The 19897-nt window shown below is 36.1% G+C and overlaps 5 protein-coding genes across 6 annotated transcripts; 1 reads left to right on the top strand and 4 right to left on the bottom strand.

Annotated features, from left to right (window-relative positions):
* Positions 1-4479: 4479 nt before the first annotated feature.
* LOC126792380 (very-long-chain 3-oxoacyl-CoA reductase-like protein At1g24470) lies at positions 4480-5983 on the bottom strand. Its single transcript, XM_050518810.1, is given in 3 exon segments — positions 4480-4504; positions 4506-4805; positions 5328-5983. Coding segments are annotated over 3 exon segments (981 nt in total).
* Positions 5984-6505: 522 nt separating this feature from the next.
* On the top strand, positions 6506-7041 carry LOC126792379 (peroxygenase-like). Its single transcript, XM_050518809.1, has 2 exons — positions 6506-6883; positions 6991-7041. The coding sequence occupies exons 1-2, from the start codon at positions 6506-6508 to the stop codon at positions 7039-7041; spliced, it is 429 nt and encodes a 142-aa protein (XP_050374766.1).
* A 1777-nt stretch (positions 7042-8818) lies between these two features.
* LOC126792689 (regulator of G-protein signaling 1) lies at positions 8819-12833 on the bottom strand. The gene is made up of 11 exons (XM_050519150.1): positions 12563-12833; positions 11980-12100; positions 11827-11890; positions 11640-11724; positions 11419-11492; positions 11147-11338; positions 10420-10508; positions 10079-10317; positions 9649-9773; positions 9338-9459; positions 8819-9193 (listed from the first exon to the last, which is right to left on the bottom strand). The coding sequence occupies exons 1-11, from the start codon at positions 12637-12639 to the stop codon at positions 9014-9016; spliced, it is 1368 nt and encodes a 455-aa protein (XP_050375107.1). The 5' UTR covers positions 12640-12833; the 3' UTR covers positions 8819-9013.
* A 645-nt stretch (positions 12834-13478) lies between these two features.
* On the bottom strand, positions 13479-14578 carry LOC126792713 (protein NOI4-like). Its single transcript, XM_050519174.1, has 3 exons — positions 14434-14578; positions 13805-14002; positions 13479-13703 (listed from the first exon to the last, which is right to left on the bottom strand). The coding sequence occupies exons 1-3, from the start codon at positions 14440-14442 to the stop codon at positions 13677-13679; spliced, it is 234 nt and encodes a 77-aa protein (XP_050375131.1). The 5' UTR covers positions 14443-14578; the 3' UTR covers positions 13479-13676.
* A 1248-nt stretch (positions 14579-15826) lies between these two features.
* On the bottom strand, positions 15827-18236 carry LOC126792702 (uncharacterized). 2 transcript variants are annotated; one of them, XM_050519162.1, is made up of 8 exons: positions 18052-18236; positions 17889-17953; positions 17544-17798; positions 17107-17167; positions 16754-16878; positions 16467-16529; positions 16259-16383; positions 15827-16080 (listed from the first exon to the last, which is right to left on the bottom strand). In XM_050519162.1, exons 1-8 carry the CDS (start codon positions 18110-18112, stop codon positions 15927-15929), a joined length of 909 nt encoding a protein of 302 aa, XP_050375119.1. In that variant the 5' UTR covers positions 18113-18236; the 3' UTR covers positions 15827-15926. The 2 variants fall into 2 exon arrangements, with proteins under 2 accessions (XP_050375119.1, XP_050375120.1); XM_050519163.1 differs by lacking the exon at positions 16467-16529.
* Positions 18237-19897: the final 1661 nt, after the last annotated feature.

The following is a 19897-nucleotide window of genomic DNA, read 5'->3' as shown; positions in this document are numbered from 1 at the left end:
TGGATTACTCAGATGAGGAAAACACTGTAAAAGCATGATATAAAGAAACAACTTTATGAATTGGTACAAGAGTGGGATGATTAAATGATTTAACATAAATAAAATAAAAATTAAAAGTAGTTGCATTAATTTCTTAAACAAAAAAAAATTAAATCCCAAACCCTTTAAAAAAATCAACTCAAAAGATTTAATGTAGTTTGTTACACATGTTTGATCGCATGAATGGAAGCCCAAAAGATGACGAAAATAGGAGAATAAGACCCATTGTCATGTTATCGTGTCAATGTCACATCAAACGGCTGCATTTTCATTTATTCAGTATCAATCACATGAATCATAGTGTGCCTACTAACTTGAGTCTCATGTTATATGCAAAAATATTTGTTTTCAACACTACTGTATTGTAGAAAGATTAATTTAAAAACCAATTGTATGATGTTATCACTATAGTGAAGTATGACTATTGATGAAAATACACATACTTTTGATAACGTATGAGTCTCAATCAACGCGGTAAACCTTATGTAAGACACTACCTCCTTAAGGGCAGCCATATATAGAAAATAATCTTAGCAAAACCGACCGTAAGATGTGATCATTACATGGAAACATACGCCCAATTAAAATTTCACCTTTTTTCGACGTCATGTGGTCTCGATCCACTTGGTCTACCATTTGTGTCATAATATCTCCTTAACGGTAACCATGTTACGCGAATATATATCCAATAATTTTTGCATGGCCGCGTAGAGCGTATTAATATGAGAGCACGATAATTTTGGGGGTTTTTTTTTCAGGCATCAGAGCTAGTTTTAAAGGCTTTTTAAAGTTTTGAAACCACTAAACTAAGTCAAAACAAAAATAAGCGAACAAGTGTCTCATCATTGCAGCACCATGTATTTGTAGTTAAACGTAAAGTTTTAATGTTAAATTTTCTTAATGTTCATAAACCTTCTGAAATTCATAAAAAATAGCTTCGACGCCAAGAAAAGTCCTTGAAAATTACCACCATCTCGTGGTAAGACGCTCTACGCATGTATATAAAAATTGTGTGACATCTTTCACCGCGAGACATGACTCCCTTATGAATGTAGTTAGTTACACATGTTTGACCACGTGGATCAAGGCCTAAAATAACGAAATAGATGAATTTTATACTATAGCCATGTTTCAGTATTGTGGTCACATTTTTATTTGTCGAGTATAAGTGACATAAACCACAACGTGTCTATTAATGTGGTATAACTTGTGTTTCATGTTATATGCAAATGTGTTTGTTTCAACATCAATTATATTGAGGAAATATTAATTTGAAAAACTGACCTTACGATGTCATGACTATTGTAGAAAATTTACAAACTTTGATAACGTATGAATCTCGATCAGTGTGGTAAACCTTATGTACCTCACTACCTTCCTAACAGCAGCCATATATAGGAAATTATATAAGAAAAAACCGACCGTAGGATGTGATCACTACATGAAGATATTTGCCTAGTTATAATTCCACTTTTTTCCTATGTTGTTTGGTTTCAATCCACTCAGTCAACCATTTGTATCTTAATACCTCTTTAACAACACGTGTTACGCGGACATATTAATATAAAATAAATTTACATGGTCACATAAAATGCATTTGTATGAGTGTAGTATTTTTCACAGAATTTGGCATATATCTGATTTATTTTTAACGACTTTTTACCATTTAAAAAAGTCAAAATGTAATTAGATAGCTATTTGGACAGCCAGAAACACGCCATGGTGCAATCAAGACTCTAAATTTTTTAGTTGCCTTAAAAATTATTTTAATGTCATTATGCGGCATAATTATAAATATATTTACTGTTTTAATTTGTTTTTAATATTCACAATTTTCCAAAATTTGTTAATAAATCAGAAAAATTATCCCTTTAGAAAAAATCAGAAAAATAATTATAATAATTTAAAAACCAAAACCCAAAAATAATACTCAAACCCAATCCGAAATTTATGACCCAACAAATCTCTGTCTCCTTACTTTGCCCAACCTCAACTCTCCTTGTGTATCATTGCTGCCCACTACAACAGACTTCTCATTAAGCAGCATCACCGATCAGCCGCTGGATTATCCACTCTTCCCGATCTTTCTGGGGATTTATGGCAAGAATGAGGAAGAGGGATCAGAGAGTCTTAACAGGAAAGAAATGAAGCCCAATTCGTCGGGGGTTTAGTTTTAACTTTGTGGATAAAATTGGAATTGAGATTTATTAGCCGTGTTGGGTTGGAAGAAGGAGAATTGGGAATTGGGATAATGAGCTTGTTGTTGGCGGCTTCAATTTGGTTGAATTTGATAAGATGGTGGCATTGGGAAGCTGCGAAGGTGCAGGAGCGAAGCACATATGGTTAGGAGGACCAGAAGGGCCGGAGAACGTCGGTGGAGAACTTAATATGAGAACCAATATAGCGGAACTACGGAGAAACAATGTCTGTATCTCCTAGAAATTTTACCACTTTCTACCCTCTTTCATTTTACCATTTTTGCCCATTCTCTCTCCAATTAAACGTTAACGGAGAATTGTAGAAACAAGGAGTTTAATTTTACCATTTTTGCCCATTCTCTCTCCAATTAAACGTTAACGGAGAATTGGAGAAACAAGGAGTTTAAAGAGGAAAATTCACTAACAGTCTCTGAACTCATGTGATAAGGACAGTTTGATCTTTGACCTTTAAAAATGATCAAAGAGATCCATGAACTCTTATTATGATATCAATAAGGTACTTCTGTTAAAACTTTTAGAATATTCCGTTAAAATATTTTTTTATGTTAATTTTGTAATTTTGTAATTTGTTAGTTGGGAATTTATTTCTTTTAGTTGATCTAATCGAAGATTAAACATTTCGAGTTGTTCTGCAACTTTGTTATTGCCTTTTTCTTTATATAGATAATCTAGAAATTCAATCAGGCTTTAACGGATCAATATTTGCTACTCCAATCTCCTTTTGGAGATGAATATGTTCGTCGTATAGGATATTTAATATTATACAAACGTATTCTATGGAGTGAAGATCAGGCTTATGCCACAAAATTGGCTCATTTTATCCAATAAAAAAAAGTCAGACCTAAAAATTACTAGTCTTTTTATACTGAAAAAGCTACTGATAAGTGGCAAGTGTGTTTTCATTCAAAACATATTCAAGAAAGTCAGTACTCCATAGAATACGTTTGTAGAATATTAAATATCCTATACGACGAACGTATTCATCTCCAAAAGGAGATTGGAGTAGCAGATATTGATATGTTAAGACATAGCCTGATTGAATTTCTAGATTATCTATATAAAGAAAAAGGCAATAATAAAGTTGCAGAACAACTCGAAAGGTTTAATCTTCGATTAAATCAACTAAAAGAAATAAATTCCCAACTAACAAATAACAAATTACAAAATTACAAAATTAACATTAAAAAATATTTTAACGGAATATTCCAAAAGTTTTAACAAAAGTACATTATTGATATCAGAATAAGAGTTCAGGGATCTCTTTGATCATTTTTAAAGATCAGTGATCAAACTGTCCTTACCACATGAGTTCATAGACTGTTGGTGAATTTTTCTCGAGTTTAAATATATGGTTGTTATTTAGCCACGTTAGAAAGTGAACCTCCACCAAGTAGAGAAAAGAATTTTCGGATTTTCTATTATTAAAAACAGAAACAAAGTACATTAAATAAGAGGTCCCTCCTCTTGTCGAAGGAGGCTTCCATCGCTGTTACAAGGGAAGAGAACAAAATTCGGAGGCAAGTCTCACCACGTCGGTTTAAATGCATCAACAACACAATTACGTTCTCGAATTATATGAGAACTATGAAATTTGATCTGAAATTTTTTGGCAAGCAGTTACTTACTCTACACCAAAGCGTAAAGAGTTCGAAAACTAAGAACTAGCTCTGAGTCCACTTCCAAGTTCCAACCACATATCCTTCCATTTCCTCACCCAGCTAATTCGATAGCCTTTATTAAAAAAGAAAAAAAAATAGCTATGGAAAAGAAGTTAGAACAAAGATGCCGGGTACGGCGGGATGACTCAACCGACGGATCACTAAGAAACTTATGCAAGCTCATTTGATGGTAAGTTAGTAACATTGTACATGCATGCATGAATTTTGATTAATCTGCTAGCTCCTGATCGAGTTAGCTATGGCTTCAATACAATTAACGTACCAGAATTATAGCACCCTGCTATCAAATAGTTACGTCAATATTATGCTATACATACAAATTCCTGGTTCTCAAAAACAAACTATATTTTCAAATATATAGGAAAATCAGAGAACTCCAGACTGCAGCTACGATTTGCAGTATGATCTCGTCATCTGATTAACAATGATAATTACGTCCATATCAAACTGGTTACATGTATACAGGCACAACAAAACGCTCAACTCGAACAAAGAGAAATACATGCCATACATATAGATAATAGAAGAAACAACATGCACATTCAACTATAGCTAGATAGCTGGCTTTCCCCTTCTGTTTAAACCGATCGATAACCGCCAAGCATCAAGAAGAGAGTCCGGGGCCAACCGCGCGAACCACCACTGAAGCGAGTGAGTCCAAAACGGGGTGCACTGTGCTTCATATCCAATGCGCTTCACTGCTGCTTCTGCGTAAGCATCTGCAGATGGTATGAACAACGAAGACTTCTCTATTGACGCAACTTTCGACACCATTTTCGTTGCCACATATAACGGAACCTGAGTTTGCACGTCGATGCCGTACTGCTTGTATTCCACGTACAGAGATCTAGACAGTTTATCGACGTAACTGCATATTAAAACGACAGTGAACTTCAGATTAATGACGTGCAAGATTTTTGGTGGTCGTGTTTTTTCCAGGTATATGCGTACTGGTATAAAAGTATGAGAGTACTAAATGTCGGTTTGTACGTAGTTGCTGCCATTAATGCTAGCACTTAAATCTAGTCCCATGTACCAAACATGCCCAAAGGGGTTGGAAGAGTATTGAAGTTCAGCTTTCAATTGTCACAATGTTTCACCCCAAAATGAAAATATCAGCTTATCCATGAGTTTATAACGTACTCCAGAATCCAGACATCAGAGAGCTCACATCTAACCTTTTGATCGGACTCAGACTACAACGAGTCATCACTGTAGTACATGCATATATGCAGGTTTGACAAAGAAAGATCAATGACGAGAACAATATGTTTAATAAAATAAAAAATGTTATATTCATCATTTGAACTATAAGAATCAAATTAACAATCAACTTAAGTATTCTGATGCACTAAGGAAGATTAATGAAGTGTATTAAGTTTATGCTTACGCTTTGGTAGCTGCATAGATGGTGTAAAGAGGATGAGAAGGAACCACAACGGCTGCCCCAGAACCAATATTAACAATGGCGCCTCTCTTCCTTTGAAGCATCCCTGGTAACAGAGCCATGGTGACCCTAGTAGTGCCCTCCAAATTCACCCTGACAATATTCATCCACACTTTCTCATCCACCTCATGAAAGTAACTAGCTGCCGGGTAAGTCACTCCAACATTATTTATCAACACTCCCACATCCAGCTCCTTGACCTCCTCTTCTACCAACTTAACCAAACCCTCATTGCTTGAGAAGTCGAAGGCAATAGTTTTGATCTTCACATCGGGGAAATGGGATCGAATTTCTTTGGAGACTGATTCAAGCTTCTTAGAGCTGCGGCTGACTAGAACAAGGTTTAAGCCTTTCTTGGCTAGTTGGTAGGCAAAGGCCTTGCCGATCCCATCAGTGGCACCAGTTATCAAGCCCCACGAACCGTACGATGTCAGATCTTTCCCTCGCCGGAGAAAGGTAATGAAGACCCATCTGGCTAAAGAGATGGAGTGTTTGAGGAAGATGAAGAAACCAAGAGAAGAGAGAAGGAGAAACCAGATGGGTTGTTGGTTTGTTAGGAACTCTTGAAAACTGCATGCAGCTCTAATTGTATGCCCCATCTTTTCTTTTTTGCTTCCTTTCTGGCAATTTGGCCAAACAGAGAGTTCCTTCTGGGGTTGCTTGGAAGTTTTGGAGGATTTGCTCTGACTACTTACCATAATAAAGGAAAGGAACACAGTTCCTTCTGGGGTTGCTCGGGAGTTTTGGAGGATTTGCTCTAGTTACTTACCATACTAAAAGGAAGGGGCACGGGAGAGGCACGTAGAATATAAATGATGTGTCTCAACAAATTAGTACGTACTATTAATGTAGGAAGATAGAGATCCACCGGTTATGTAATTTGGCTTTCACGGTTAAACAAATCTAGAATTTTAGAGCTTCTACCATAAAGGCCTAAACCCTAAGCAAGTGGCATCCAACCTATTTATAATTCAAATCTACCCTATTAAAATCGTATGACTCTTGGAAGTCAGAGACTCAAGAAAGAAGATAATGATATTTCATAAAGAAAAGAAAGCTACAGCAAAAATATTACGTGAACGAAGCACTGACAACAGCAGCAAAATATGCACCAGTCACTCATGAAAGGAGAGTCAGGGGGGGACTTGGAAACCACCCTTCCAAAACAATATCTTCCCAGAGCCCTGGCTGTTCCGGACACAAACCATCCCGTGAGAACACCCGGACATCACAGCCGAAACTTGAGTGTTCTTCAGCAGCATGTTGCGTTTTTTGACCAGGACGAAAATGGGATCGTCTACCCTTGGGAAACTTTTGTTGGACTTCGAGCTCTTGGTTTCAACGCGATTGCATCTCTTATCCTGGCTGTTGTCATCAATGAAGCACTGAGTTATGCTACTCTTCCTGGGTGGTTTCCTTCTCCGTTCTTGCCCGTATACATTCTAAACATTCACAAGGCTAAGCATGGTAGTAATACTGGAACATATGACAAAGGGAAGGTATGCTACACATCTGTTTATAAATTGTCCCTATGCTTCTACTTTCAGTCTGGACAATCTGAAAAATATTACGTGAACAACCCTATCCAGCTTATCTATACTTTTAGATGGAAATGCTTGAGAAACAAAAGAGGGGTGAACATAGATTTTTGGTTTAAGATCTCACTAGCGGAATGGTCCTGACTTAGCAAGTCTGGTAGATGTGACCATCATCCTAATTTTCTTTTTGATCAAATCCATCATCCCAACTTGAATGTGTAGAACACCTTAGATAAAACAAAACGACGCCACAAGAATGGGGATGAGGCTAATCAATCATAATAATTTATATATACAACTAACTATGATGGAAAAATATGACCTAAATGTGTGCTAAATTAGGAAAATATGAATTAATAAGGATATCCTTAACTGAATATATATATATATATATATATATATGATTTTTCTCAGGTGCGGAGGTCCGCATCAATAGTTTTGGTGTGGATTTTTATTTTTACACCACTTTTCGATCGAATTTCCTCATCTCCACCGTCTAGTATCTATAATATTGTGTATATCATCTCTGCAAAATTTCAGCCAATTTATTGATCGTTAAGGCCCTCAAAATTATATATCAGTTCCTATCCAGAGTGAATTTGTTGATCGTTAATGCCCTCAAAATTATATATCAGTTCATATCCAGAGTGAACCTTCACTATGAAATTACAGAGTGAAGTTCCAATTTTAGCATACTTTTCGGGCAATTTTTTTCATCACAAGTGGTTTAATATTTAGCCATTTAAGTATGCTGTTCAAAATCATTTATGCAAAGTTCCATTCAATTTGACAATGATTTGAGCTTTTAAAATTAAGATTTACATGAACCGTTTACGTTGAACAGATTTAATTCGTTCATTGATTTAATCTAATTTCAATACATTAACGATAACTGAATTTGATGAAATTTTGCAGAGATGATCTTGAGTAGCATACCTAAATATTAAATCACTTGTGATGAAAAAATTTGACTGATAAGTGTGCTAAAATTGGAACTTCACTCTGTAATTTCAGAGTGAAGGTCCACTCTGGATAGAGATTATATATCAGTTCCTATCCAGAGTGAACATTCACTCTGAAATTACAGAGTGAAGTTCCAATTTTAGCATACTTTTTGGTCAAATGTTTTCATCACAAGTGGTTTAATATTTAGGTATGTTGTTCAAGATCATTTCTGCAAAGTTCCATTCAATTTGACAATGATTTGAGCTTTCAAAATTGAGATTTACATGAACCATTTACGTTAAACAGATTTAATTAGTTCATTGATTTAATCTAATTTCAAAATATTAACGATAACTGAATTGGATGAAATTTTGCAGAAATGATCTTGAATATCATACCTAAATATTAAATCACTTGTGATGAAAAAATTTGACCGATAAGTGTGCTAAACTTCACTTTGTAATTTCAGAGTGAATGTTCACTCTGGATAGGGATTATATATCAGTTCCTATCCAGAGTGAACCTTCACTCTGAAATTACAGAGTGAAGTTCCAATTTTAGCATACGTTTCGGTCAAATTTTTTCATCACAAGTGGTTTAATATTTAGGTATGATGTTCAAGATCATTTCTGCAAAGTTCCATTCAATTTGACAATGATTTGAGCTTTCAAAAGTGAGATTTACATGAACTGTTTACGTTGAACAGATTTAATTCGTTCATTGATTTAATCTAATTTCAATATATTAACGATAACTTCATTGATTAAATCACTTGTGATGAAAAAATTTGACCGATAATTGTGCGAAAATTGGAACTTCACTTTGTAATTTCAGAGTGAAAATTTACTCTGAATAGGGATTATATATATATATATATATATATCCAACACAAAAGTCAGAAACTACATGACTTTGAACAGTAAGTTCTACTTATCAACAATAAAAGAAGACTAGGCAAAATAGTAGACTTTTGTTTATTTTTCTTCATTTTATAATTATGAAAAATGCATCTCTGTACAGAAGTGGGGAGGTAAGCTACATTTAATGATATGAATATAAATGATGGCTTTGTATGAAAATATTTACCAGTCATATGACTTTACACATAAATCTTGGTTCATCATCGTGGTATTGAGTATTGCATAATCAAACTGCAAATGGTTCTTGTTCTTGGTGAAATGGATCATCAGCACCATGTACAGAACTCAACCTAGGAGAGTAGTTCCAACTTCTCATCTGTTCCAGTTCATGGGCCCCAGATCTCATACTTGCTTCTTCTTTGAACTTCATGAAGAACATAGATGACCAGTAGTCTCTTGCCAAGTTCTAAATCATACAGTAAAATAAATAAACAGCAATGCCTAAAATTTACTCCCACAGAAGAGTGTACTAAATAAAAAAAGCTCAGATATTACTCCTATGACTAAGTAAGAGTCCCAGAAAAACAAGGTAACCAAAAATTCATCGTACCATTTTCATCAGGTGTGTCAGCTCAGTTAATGCATCATTGAAAATATTTGGTTGTGCCAAATTGGAAGTGGTCAAAATCTTTTGTCTGGTTCTGTGAGAAATATTCACCTCCATTGTGGCCCCTAAACGAAGAACATTGAAGTTCATGTCTCAACATATATATTCTTTTTTATTTGATAAGTCCGAACATGTTTATGAGTCTTAACTCTTATCTTTTAATTGAATTTTTAGCTATGTGAGTGTACCACCGTAAAAGGTAACGCCTATAAAAAAAAGAAACAGAAGTGTAAATCATCAAAAATATCACAAACCTGCAATTATGTACGTGTCAATAATATGCCGTGTCATGTAAATTCTTCTTACAGGGTCATCCACAGGTATTTTACCTAGTTCAAGCACTTCCTCAAAAAAATGGACACTCTCCCCTGCCAAACAACTGTGATTAAGAAGAACAATAAAACACAATAAATACATTGTAAACAAGCCAATGATTTAGTTTATTTTGTGATATCTCATTTCATTAACTTAAACGAAAATAGATTGCCTGAAAGTTTAAGCTTTGTTTTTCTGCATAAAACTACTTTGAGCCTTGGAACATCCACTATTGTACTTTTCGGCTAGGTTCAGGAGAAGGTCAATTTCACACCCTGATCCATTTCTTTGTACTGGAGAATAATATGGGCATATATGTTCTTTCTGTAATTGCTTTCCAAAAGGTGGAACTTGGAGAAGAGAACATACCTGTCTGCAAATGCCATGAATGACTGGCGGAATCTTTTGTTGAGAAGAAGTTTATCAAGTGGTTCTTTAGGATCTACCACACATACTGGTTCTCTTTGCACTAACAGTCCGCTGTCAGGGATTCCCAGAGCCTGACCCATTGACTCAAATGCTAGGGGTTCCCTTTTCCTCAAGCTGATTTGCGACAGAAGAGGTTGTGAACTTGATATTGAAAAGAAAGTTAATACAAGTATGCTCGTCTGCAACATATAGTCATATACATAAGAAATGTATTCAAAAATAAGTTTGAAGACTTCTATATCTAGGTCATAATATACAGAAGAAATAGAAATAAGTCATACTGTTACTAAGAGCACAAATCTGGAGGCAACTTGCAGCCATGAGATCTCTTCATGAATTTCATTCAAAATGTATGCAACCACCCATACTCCTGAAAGTTAATAGGATAATCGATTAACAATGCACGGCCTACAAGTTTTTCTAATTTAATGTGACACTGAGATATGATATATATAGCCTTATAAGCTAACAAAAGATAAAGCTCTATTTTCTGTAACATTATGATTTCATCAAGAATTTTCAAAACCAGATGCAACATAGTACACGTTATGACAGCTAAAATTGAAATTGCTTGAATTACTGCGACTTCTCCTTTCTAAGGTTATTGAAATGAAAAATAATTGGACAATCTTGATAATTGTATTATTTTCAAAGCATAGATTAGTTGATTTACTTGCCACAAGATGATGAAAGTTAGAGCGCCCAAGAGATGGAATCATCCACATTAATAGAGCCCCCTTATAAGTTTTATGTGAATATGCAATACTTTTATGCAACTACAAAACCAAAAGATAATACTAGGAGATACTAAATGTACTTGACAATCTAATAGGACATCATCCGATGACATCTCAATCACTGGGACGACTTATCATTCAAGCTAAAGAGAATGAAGGGTTTGACTGAACTTGCATTGGAAGACATAAAGCGTCTTCATCATAGATAAAGAATAAGTTTCCTTTTTATGACTTATATAGAACATATGAAAGCCAGATTTGAGTAGTGTACCGATAGAAGAGGCCGAGACAAGTATTCCCTGCCAGAGGTCTCTAAGTTCATCAAACCTGAACTCTATATGCCGAATAGCACAAGTGAAAGCAACCAAAATGGCAACATATGTTGCATGAAGGGACATAGACGGGATGATCCACGGAGCTCCCATGTGGCACCGATTATTTAGAGGTTTTGAGATATGGATAACTACAGCATACAAGAGACATTCTGTAAGATACATGCGAATTCAGAGGTTTAATAGCATGAACATTTTAAAGGTTCCTCACATGCGGATCCAGCAATCCATGGCAAGAGAATTAGTGGAAGGAAAACGTATGATCTGATTGGTGGCAGACACCTCCTGAAATATTGATTGCACACAAATTAACCACATTGATCCACTAAAATGCAAGTTAATCATCTTTATGAATTGATTTTTAGATCATACGGAGATACACTAGTATAATGATCTGATCGAATACTTCTCAAGTATAAAATGATTGCTTACTTTACAAAGATGTAATATAATTGAAAGGCCTGTGATATGCGGCAACTCAGTAGCAAACCAAAGCCAAGGGGAGCTTCAATCCAGACTGCAAGCAAAAGATACTTCAAGCAGTGCAAAATAAAAACACCAATCATTTTCATATGAAAAACTGCAAGACTGAGCTACAAAGACAAAAGCTGTGAACAACCTGCCCACATATAGCAAGACTGCCACCAATGTCTCTTTTCATATTTCAGGACATTGACAGACATCTGCATGAAAATGTAGTACTTCAATGGTGACTAAAGTTATCAAGCATATTTTAGATAAACTCCGAACATTGAAATCTATAGTAGTCTACCAAAATTGACAACACAAGGTTGAAGCTGGCGTAAACTTGAATCACTGGAATCCAAAAGCCACTACGCTTTGCACAAGGAAGTTTGTGAACCACAAAGGGAAAAATTAATCGAGAAACAAGCCTGAAAGAAAGAAATCAACAAATGGTAAGGTACTACAGTTGGTCTATGATCAAACTTTGTTCAGTAAAATTACAGTATCAGAAACAACTTGGACCCATTTTAGCAAGCAAATCACAAACTCAGTACTTTGAACACAATACATATATCTTTCCAAACTCGATGTTTCAAAGATAGCCAAACTATACAAGCAATAAATATGATCCCGGAAAACTTGGAAACTCTAAAAGATACAAACTTTGTTACAAGATTCAACCTTTGCAAAACAGTTCAATCAACTATCCCATTTCCCACAGAAAATTTCAAATCTTCTACAGTTCAACTCAAAGTTTCATACAGCCAATCAAACAGATACAGCAGAATCGAAGTATCTAACTTCGCACCATGACACCCAAAGAGCCAGAGCAAAGTAATGTGAAAACAACAAAGAAAAACCCATCAACAATGAGACAGAAAAACACTCACAGAATGAAGCAAATGGCAGAAATAGTGACGGCTATGTAGTCGCTGACACAGCCACCGCGAACTGCACAGCTTGCCATTCTCTTAGCATTTGAGGGTGTTCTCCTTGTTCTGGGTTTGAACTAAGTTCACTGCTAACAAATGATTGAGTCTGTGTCTCATGTCCAGGATCTGAATTCTGAAAGTACAAAGAATATAGAAGAGACGGTACGTCAACCAAGGTGTTCTTTCAAAGCCCAAATCGGCACGGCAGATTATTGTTTGACCAAAAGGGAACAGTCTCACCATCTGCGGTTTGTTTTTGACAAAATCGAAGACTTGAACCTCACAAGTCACAAGTCACAACATCACTAGTGGCCAAGTACTGTGCTACAGAAATGTACCAAGACTATATTTGCGAGTAACTTTGGTCAAATTATTTATGCTTGTAAGTTAACAATTTGGCAAAATTTTAAGATCCAATATTGTTGTTGCTGAATTCGTGTGACTAATTTATCATTCGTGCGATCCATTCTTGGGTCACAACATCAAATTCTAGATAGAAAACTCAAATCTCCACATTGGTAAGAATTTTCGTTTTGTGGCTTTCACTTGTTACGAATTTAACTTTTTACTTCAATCAATATATTCATTTTCTTTTTTATAGTTAATGATTGTCCACTTGATATTATCTTAACTTGTAAGAGTGTTCTCACCTTAATCGTAACTAGATGTCACATTGAAGTGTTCCAATTGAACTAGGTTCTCATACTAGATGTCACATTAACCGATTAGTCTCATTCTCAAAGACACTAACTTATAATAGCCTAATATTACTAGAATAGACCCATCTTGACTCACTTTTTACTATGTAAATTGTAAAATACTGTGTAAATTTCACGGCCCTTTGTTGGTACCTTTCAATGTCTTCACCTTGTCATTGGAATAAGAACAAAAAAATGAGACGTTTTATTCCTCCATATACTTGCACTCCTTGTAAGCAAAATAAAGCCATCAAGGAGTCATAAACAACTAAGTTATAAAGAATAAGCACCAAAGCATAAGCAGCCTCTAATCCAGAAGACATGCATGCCTGTATCCAGTTAAAACACCCACTTTCCTTCGTCTTGGAGCATAATTAACAACCCATGCAAAGCCACTTGTTCTGCATTCAAAATGTTTATATTCAGTTGAGATTGATTGATCAGCAGCTAGGTTAATCGATATATAAGAATTTAACTTGAAATTATAACTATGAAAACATACCCTTTTGGGATACTTTTGCTTATTATTTACTTTACTGGATTCACAGTTGTGGCTTGATGTTTCTACAACAGTAAGTAAAGTTCCACCATTTTTCTTGTCAGCTCTGGCCTTGTTGAAAATGACGGTAAATCCCTCAGCTGAGGCTGGATCATTCACATCCCACTCCCCAAATTTCGGTAAAGACCTTCCACCCTCATGCTGCAGCAACAAGTAAATACAGCCAAAGTTTCAAACTTCATTCACCACAGCACTAAAATTTTACCAGAAAATGATTTCTCTCTTTAATTAGCAGTTTAGCACAATAGTATGTTGCAATCATAGAGCAGACAACTTTTACATATATCACAAAGATTGAATTTTCTCCGACATTCCAACAACTTCATATCATCATAGAGCTTAGAATCGAAAACTTTTTCCATTCTGTAATATTCATTATTGATCCAGGGCACAAGTCTACGGATGTTTTATGCAACTATCTAGCCTTAGAGATGATACAATGAAATCTTCTTCTCTAAAAAAGAAGAGCAAACACATATCCCTAGCTAATCACTGAAAGGTCCGAAGTGCAGTTACATGGAACTGCTCAACACAGAGAGAGAGAGAGAGAGAGAGAGAGAGAGAGGAGTTACCGATGCCATGGTCGTAAATCTGGGCAGAGCACTGGAGTTTAAATGTTTAATACACAGAGATAGCTAGGGTGTAGATGAAGATTTGGATAAATGTTGAGGATTGAGAATTGAAGGTACTGTTAAATTGGATGTAAGAAACAAAATGAGACCCCATTTTAAAGGGAAAATGGGAAGTTGAAAAGTTTGAAAGATTCTTTATTGTTTACTTGTTACAAGGCTTGGTGCAACTAGTCTCCTACGCGGGAAAGGGAGGATGCATGTAGTTCAGCTTTGGCCGTTTAAGGAAACTGAGTCCTAAATAACGCGTTGTTCTGGTTCCCCAGAGCCTGCTGTTTCTTATTCTTCTTCTAGAATTCAAAGCTAAGGCGTTGTTTCCTAATCTGTATGCGCGGGGATTTCTACGCAGAAGATTTTGTCACTTGTGACTTGTCATGTCTTCTCTAATGGTAAACGCTGATCACTATGCTTTTCGTTTGGCCGCTACTACTAATCTTCTTTGACCATATGAAAAGAAGAATTAAGAAAAATAACACATATAATTGGAAATTTATAATATGCTTCATAATTAGGTACAATACGACAGTTCGTAGGTACGAAATCAATGAGTTTGAGTGTGTCAAGCAGATCTGAAAGTCAAAATAAAGATATTGTTCAGATTAAGACGCTTGACATCATACAGAGAACATACAACTGAAAACTAAACTGCGGTGTTATTTGATGACTAATTAATCAGCAAATTTCTTGTATATATAGAGATTATTCGTTGGTAACAAAAACTACAGAATCGTTGTACTTTATTGCGGGGTGCATTTTGTTTAACCGGGGAAGCATAATTGCAATATATAGCAGCTAGGATCAATTCAATTGCTTCTTGCAACAAAGTGTGCAGGAACCTTTGGTTGGATCACACTGGCAGCAATAGGGATAAGTTTGATTGTGTGGACAGGTGCTCGGGCAAGCTGATCCATCATTCAAAATCCACATGCAAGTGCAAGATTAGTTAGCAGATACATACGTGCATGTATATTTACAACTGAAGAACATAACAGAGGTAAGAGTACATACGAAGCACAATGCCGTTTTGATCAGCAGCTTGTGAGAGCACCTTGTTACTGCTGGCTTCAACTACTTTCATTTGGCTCATGTTGGCAACCAGAACGATGGAAAACAGCACGAGCATAATTGCCAATGATGATTTCACCATCTTGTTGATTCTCTTTCAGCTAACACTATAAGAATAAGATACTGGAGCTGAAGGTTGGTTTACACTGCTTTGCAAGAAAAAAAATGTCTCTCCTCCATATATAGCACCTTGAAATATAACGCCATGATCATATTTGGAACAGAATAAAAGAATTTGTTTTGAAAATAAATGTCATATTATGCATTCAAAACGGGTGACGAGTTCATTTCATCTTGAATTTTGTACATGTATCATTCTAATCTTTCCCTACTCTAGCATCTTTTCCTATTCTATCCAACAGCAATGACCTCTAGTTTGAGTCTGATATCTCCCGTGATGAATCTGAGCTGTATTTCCATAAAATCCCTCCCACCAAATTGTTCATTGCATGAGAAACCATTGGCACAACGAGGCTAGAAGATGCAATGGTGGCATAACCATACACAAACCCAACAAAACTTGCCCTGTGACCACAAAACAAATCATATATCTTTTAGTTCTTTCTCTGGAGAATAGATTGCACAACATTAAGCCATAGTTTATTTTCCTCTTTAGATGTTATAAACTTGTAATGGAAAAAATATACATATATTGAAAGAAGCTTATTAATTCATGAGTGGTTTAATTTGAGACGATTAATACCAGACTGCGAAGGAATACTTTCGGCCACCGCCCAGGTGTAGAGCACCAAAGACGAGGGCAACCACCATGGCACTACTCAAACTGGATCCAAAAAGAGGTTGCAGTGCACCCCGGAAAAGAAGTTCCTGTCCGGAGAATGCACAATGAATTGGTGTAAGTAGTTGAATATGGAAGCAAAATACAATGTGTTTAAGTGTAATATGGTCACCTCGCTGACCCCAGGAAGAAATGCAACGATTATGAAATCCAAAGGTTGAAGTGAAGTAAGTACCTAAATTACAAAATTGGACTATGTCAGAGATGCAGCAGCAGCAGCCAGGGATAATATTCTCATTTGAATTTTAAAGGATTCTGACAAACGGCAGTCTAACTATATGATATCAAAATTACCAATTAGCTAGGGAAGTATTCTACCTTCAACACAATGTTAAGAAATTAGCTAGTAGTTGACTAAAGACAGTTCTGGAAACAGAAATTAAGTAGAATAGTAGATACCTGTTCATTGGCTGCTTTGCTTGACTCTGCAAATTCTGGCCATGTCTTCAATAATAGATATCGGGATGATGATATCAAAATAACCAATCCGGCAATCAACTGAAGATGCCACGTTTCAAAATCAACTGTACAAAAGGGAGGCAAAAAGTTGTATCTCTATATCATAAACAGCCTGATTTCCACTTATACATTTTCATTTTGTCTTTAGTAATCTATTTTAGAATGGCTTTCTTGTTGCTTGTCTCTCTGCCAATATGCAAAGCTCCTCATGAAGAAGAACAGAATAAAGTTTGAATGAATCAACATTTTTGCACATTTGCACAAAGATGATCGAGTTTGTGAAGAATGCGTACATGATACTTCCAGTGAGCAGTCAAGGACTGGTAATCCTTCAACGGATGCAACATGAGATGCCTATAAGTAATCAAATATGTTCAAAATGTAAAATAGTTAACAAGTTAAGCAAACCTCCATTAGCAAGAGATACGTATATTGCCTAACTAAAAAAAGTTTAACATTTAATTCATAGTTCAATCTTTAAGGACAAATCTGTGGTGTGGTCATAAATAGTTGCTAGTGAGTGAAAAAACTACTTACTTGACCTCTTCATATAGGAAAATTTGTCAGTGAAAAGTTTCAATGGTACAATAGGAAACTGAAAATAGATTATAGCGCAACAATTACAATACTAATAGAAGGCAAGCCTTATTATCAACGCAATGCCGCCATATAATCTACTTATCAATTTTATCATACATCATTCCTACAAAAAAAAAAGTGAAAATCCTACCTGTCGAATTAGGAAACCCAAAGCAACTATCAACCCGGAAGTAACAGTGCAAGCCTGAAGCACAGCACCTCTGGAAGGGATATTAACCCCTTTCTCTGCAGCTGAATCATCAGAAAGCTCCAGCTTGTTGTCATTTTGAACATTTTCAGAACTAGCAGTAGTCTTATCTGCACCCCTTTCGCTTGCCAGTCTCTCCCTTCTCAACTTCTTCACCGAATTCCGGCTTGCAAAAGCTCTTGACCCAGATCCAACTCCCTGCCAATAAATAAACAGACATTTCCATTATAGTGATGCATGAAAAGTCAAGTACTTTAGATTACAGACAAAACAGTGCAAGAGTCTCACAGTGCATGATTTGGTTGGTAAACAGTTCTGCAAATCATAGAGACCAATACACCTACACCTCCCACCTGGTCACATATGAAGAAGCAATAGCACAACAGTTAGCTAGTAATTAGTATCTGGAAAACCAGTTTCCCAGAAAATAGAGATAAAACTCATGACTTACAAGTGAAGATAGAGTTCCTCCAAGTCAATGAGGTTGCAGAGTTTACAATAAGCAAACCCATTTCTTAAATGGGTGCTCTGTGATGATGTGTGCTGGGACTCAGTTAGTGCATTCCACATAACCAGCAAACTCAGGCGAAGATGATGATGAGAACACTGCTTCGTTCATTGGAAGGGTAGTTTCGGAATTTATGATATCAGCAGAAATGTGAGGCCATTAACGTTTTTGATTATCATATAGGCTTCTTCATAGTTTTATGGTCCTACAGTTCAAGTACCACCAAAGTTAAATCCATCACGTCATATAGGCTTGACACCTTTCACGTAGTCTTTTGAAGTGATCTTGTTGGGTTTGGATGATCTTGTTGAGTTGATGGAAGGTGGAGAAGAGGAAGAGAAAATTAAGAGTTTAAGGGAGGCTTTTGAAGTGTATGATGTGGGACGGATGTGGGACGGATGTGGGTTTATAACACCCAAGAGCTTGAAGAGAATGCTTAACAAGTTGGGTGAGTCCAAGTCTATTGAGGAATGCAAGGTGATGATCAATCAGTTTGATACTTTGATTTGAATGGGGATGGCCTCATCAGCTTTGAAGAGTTCGTAGTAATGATGCAATCAAGGGCAGATCCAGCATGTAGGTTGGTATGGCTCAAGCCCAACCGAGACTTATGATATAAATCAATTAGCATGTGATAAGTAGACATGGATGAGTGTATAATATACTGAGCTAATTACTTTCTCCAATATGTAGCCCACCAGAGTTCGAATCTACTGGTCTATATTTCTTTCTTTTATTTTTTATTTTCTTAATTAAAAGTTGAGTGGGCTCAAAGGTGAATAATGTACTTCCTTTTTATAAATTTTGGATCTATTTGAGGCCTAAACCTCAATTCTTTGGAGAATAATTGCATTTTCTCTCTCACTAGGGTTTACTTTTGTGTTTGGTATTGGGGTCATTTTGTAAAGAGGTAGCTTAATGGCCTGGTTTCCTCTTTCTACCCCTTCTGAGTTCGGGACTGGGTCTAAAGCTTTAAGAAGCTCTGTTGTGTTTTTCCCAGATCTCTCCTACAGTAGACTTAAGCCGCTGCGGTGGCATGATATGTATTGATGGTGAACATGATGCATGAAGAGAGCCTGCAAGGAGGCATATGGCGTGGGAGCTAGAAGCCATGAGTCGCAGAAATGAGATGTTTGTTAAAGGGAGAGGTTTGCTATAGTGAATCTGCTAGAATAAGGAAAGAATGGAATTTGGTGGTGGCTGCTAGGTTAGATATAAAGCTTGACAGTGGCTTTTGGGTTAAAAGTTGAGAATGTTCGGCATACTTGCTTGAGATGGTGGATGGTTTGCTTGGAGTAAGTTGTGATGCTGGGGGTTGAGTGTTGAATTACAACAACTATAAGCCTAAATTTATAGGCTAGAGAAGGGAAGGCTAAGAAACAGGTTAATGGTATAAAAAACTTTTGGACATCAAGGGGATCATAATGTTAAGTCTAAATATCCATAACAAGGCAATAATCACATGGCTTAGAGCTTATTGTACCGTTAGGTGGAGTATGAAATTGGAGCAACATATTTCTAGATAATGGCTACTATGTGGCCACAATCTTGATGTTGGTACATTTGGAAATGCTTGTAACACTATAGTATTGATAATAGATAAAAGAGAAAGTCAAATGTGGCTTTTGTATATGATGCATAAGAATGTGAGTTATTGCAAGGTAACTGTGAGCATAATTAATGGAGTTGTTGGGATAACTAATTGTTTTGTGGTAGCTCTTGTAGATGTGTTTAAGCATGTGAACTTGAATTTTCTAATCTTTGCATGTCCATGTAAAGATTAAGATTA

Source organism: Argentina anserina, chromosome 4 (genome assembly GCF_933775445.1).
Source record: "Argentina anserina chromosome 4, drPotAnse1.1, whole genome shotgun sequence".
Lineage (NCBI taxonomy): Eukaryota > Viridiplantae > Streptophyta > Magnoliopsida > Rosales > Rosaceae > Argentina > Argentina anserina.
Note: the sequence above shows the minus strand (reverse complement) of the source record. Positions and strands in the feature narration are given on the sequence as shown.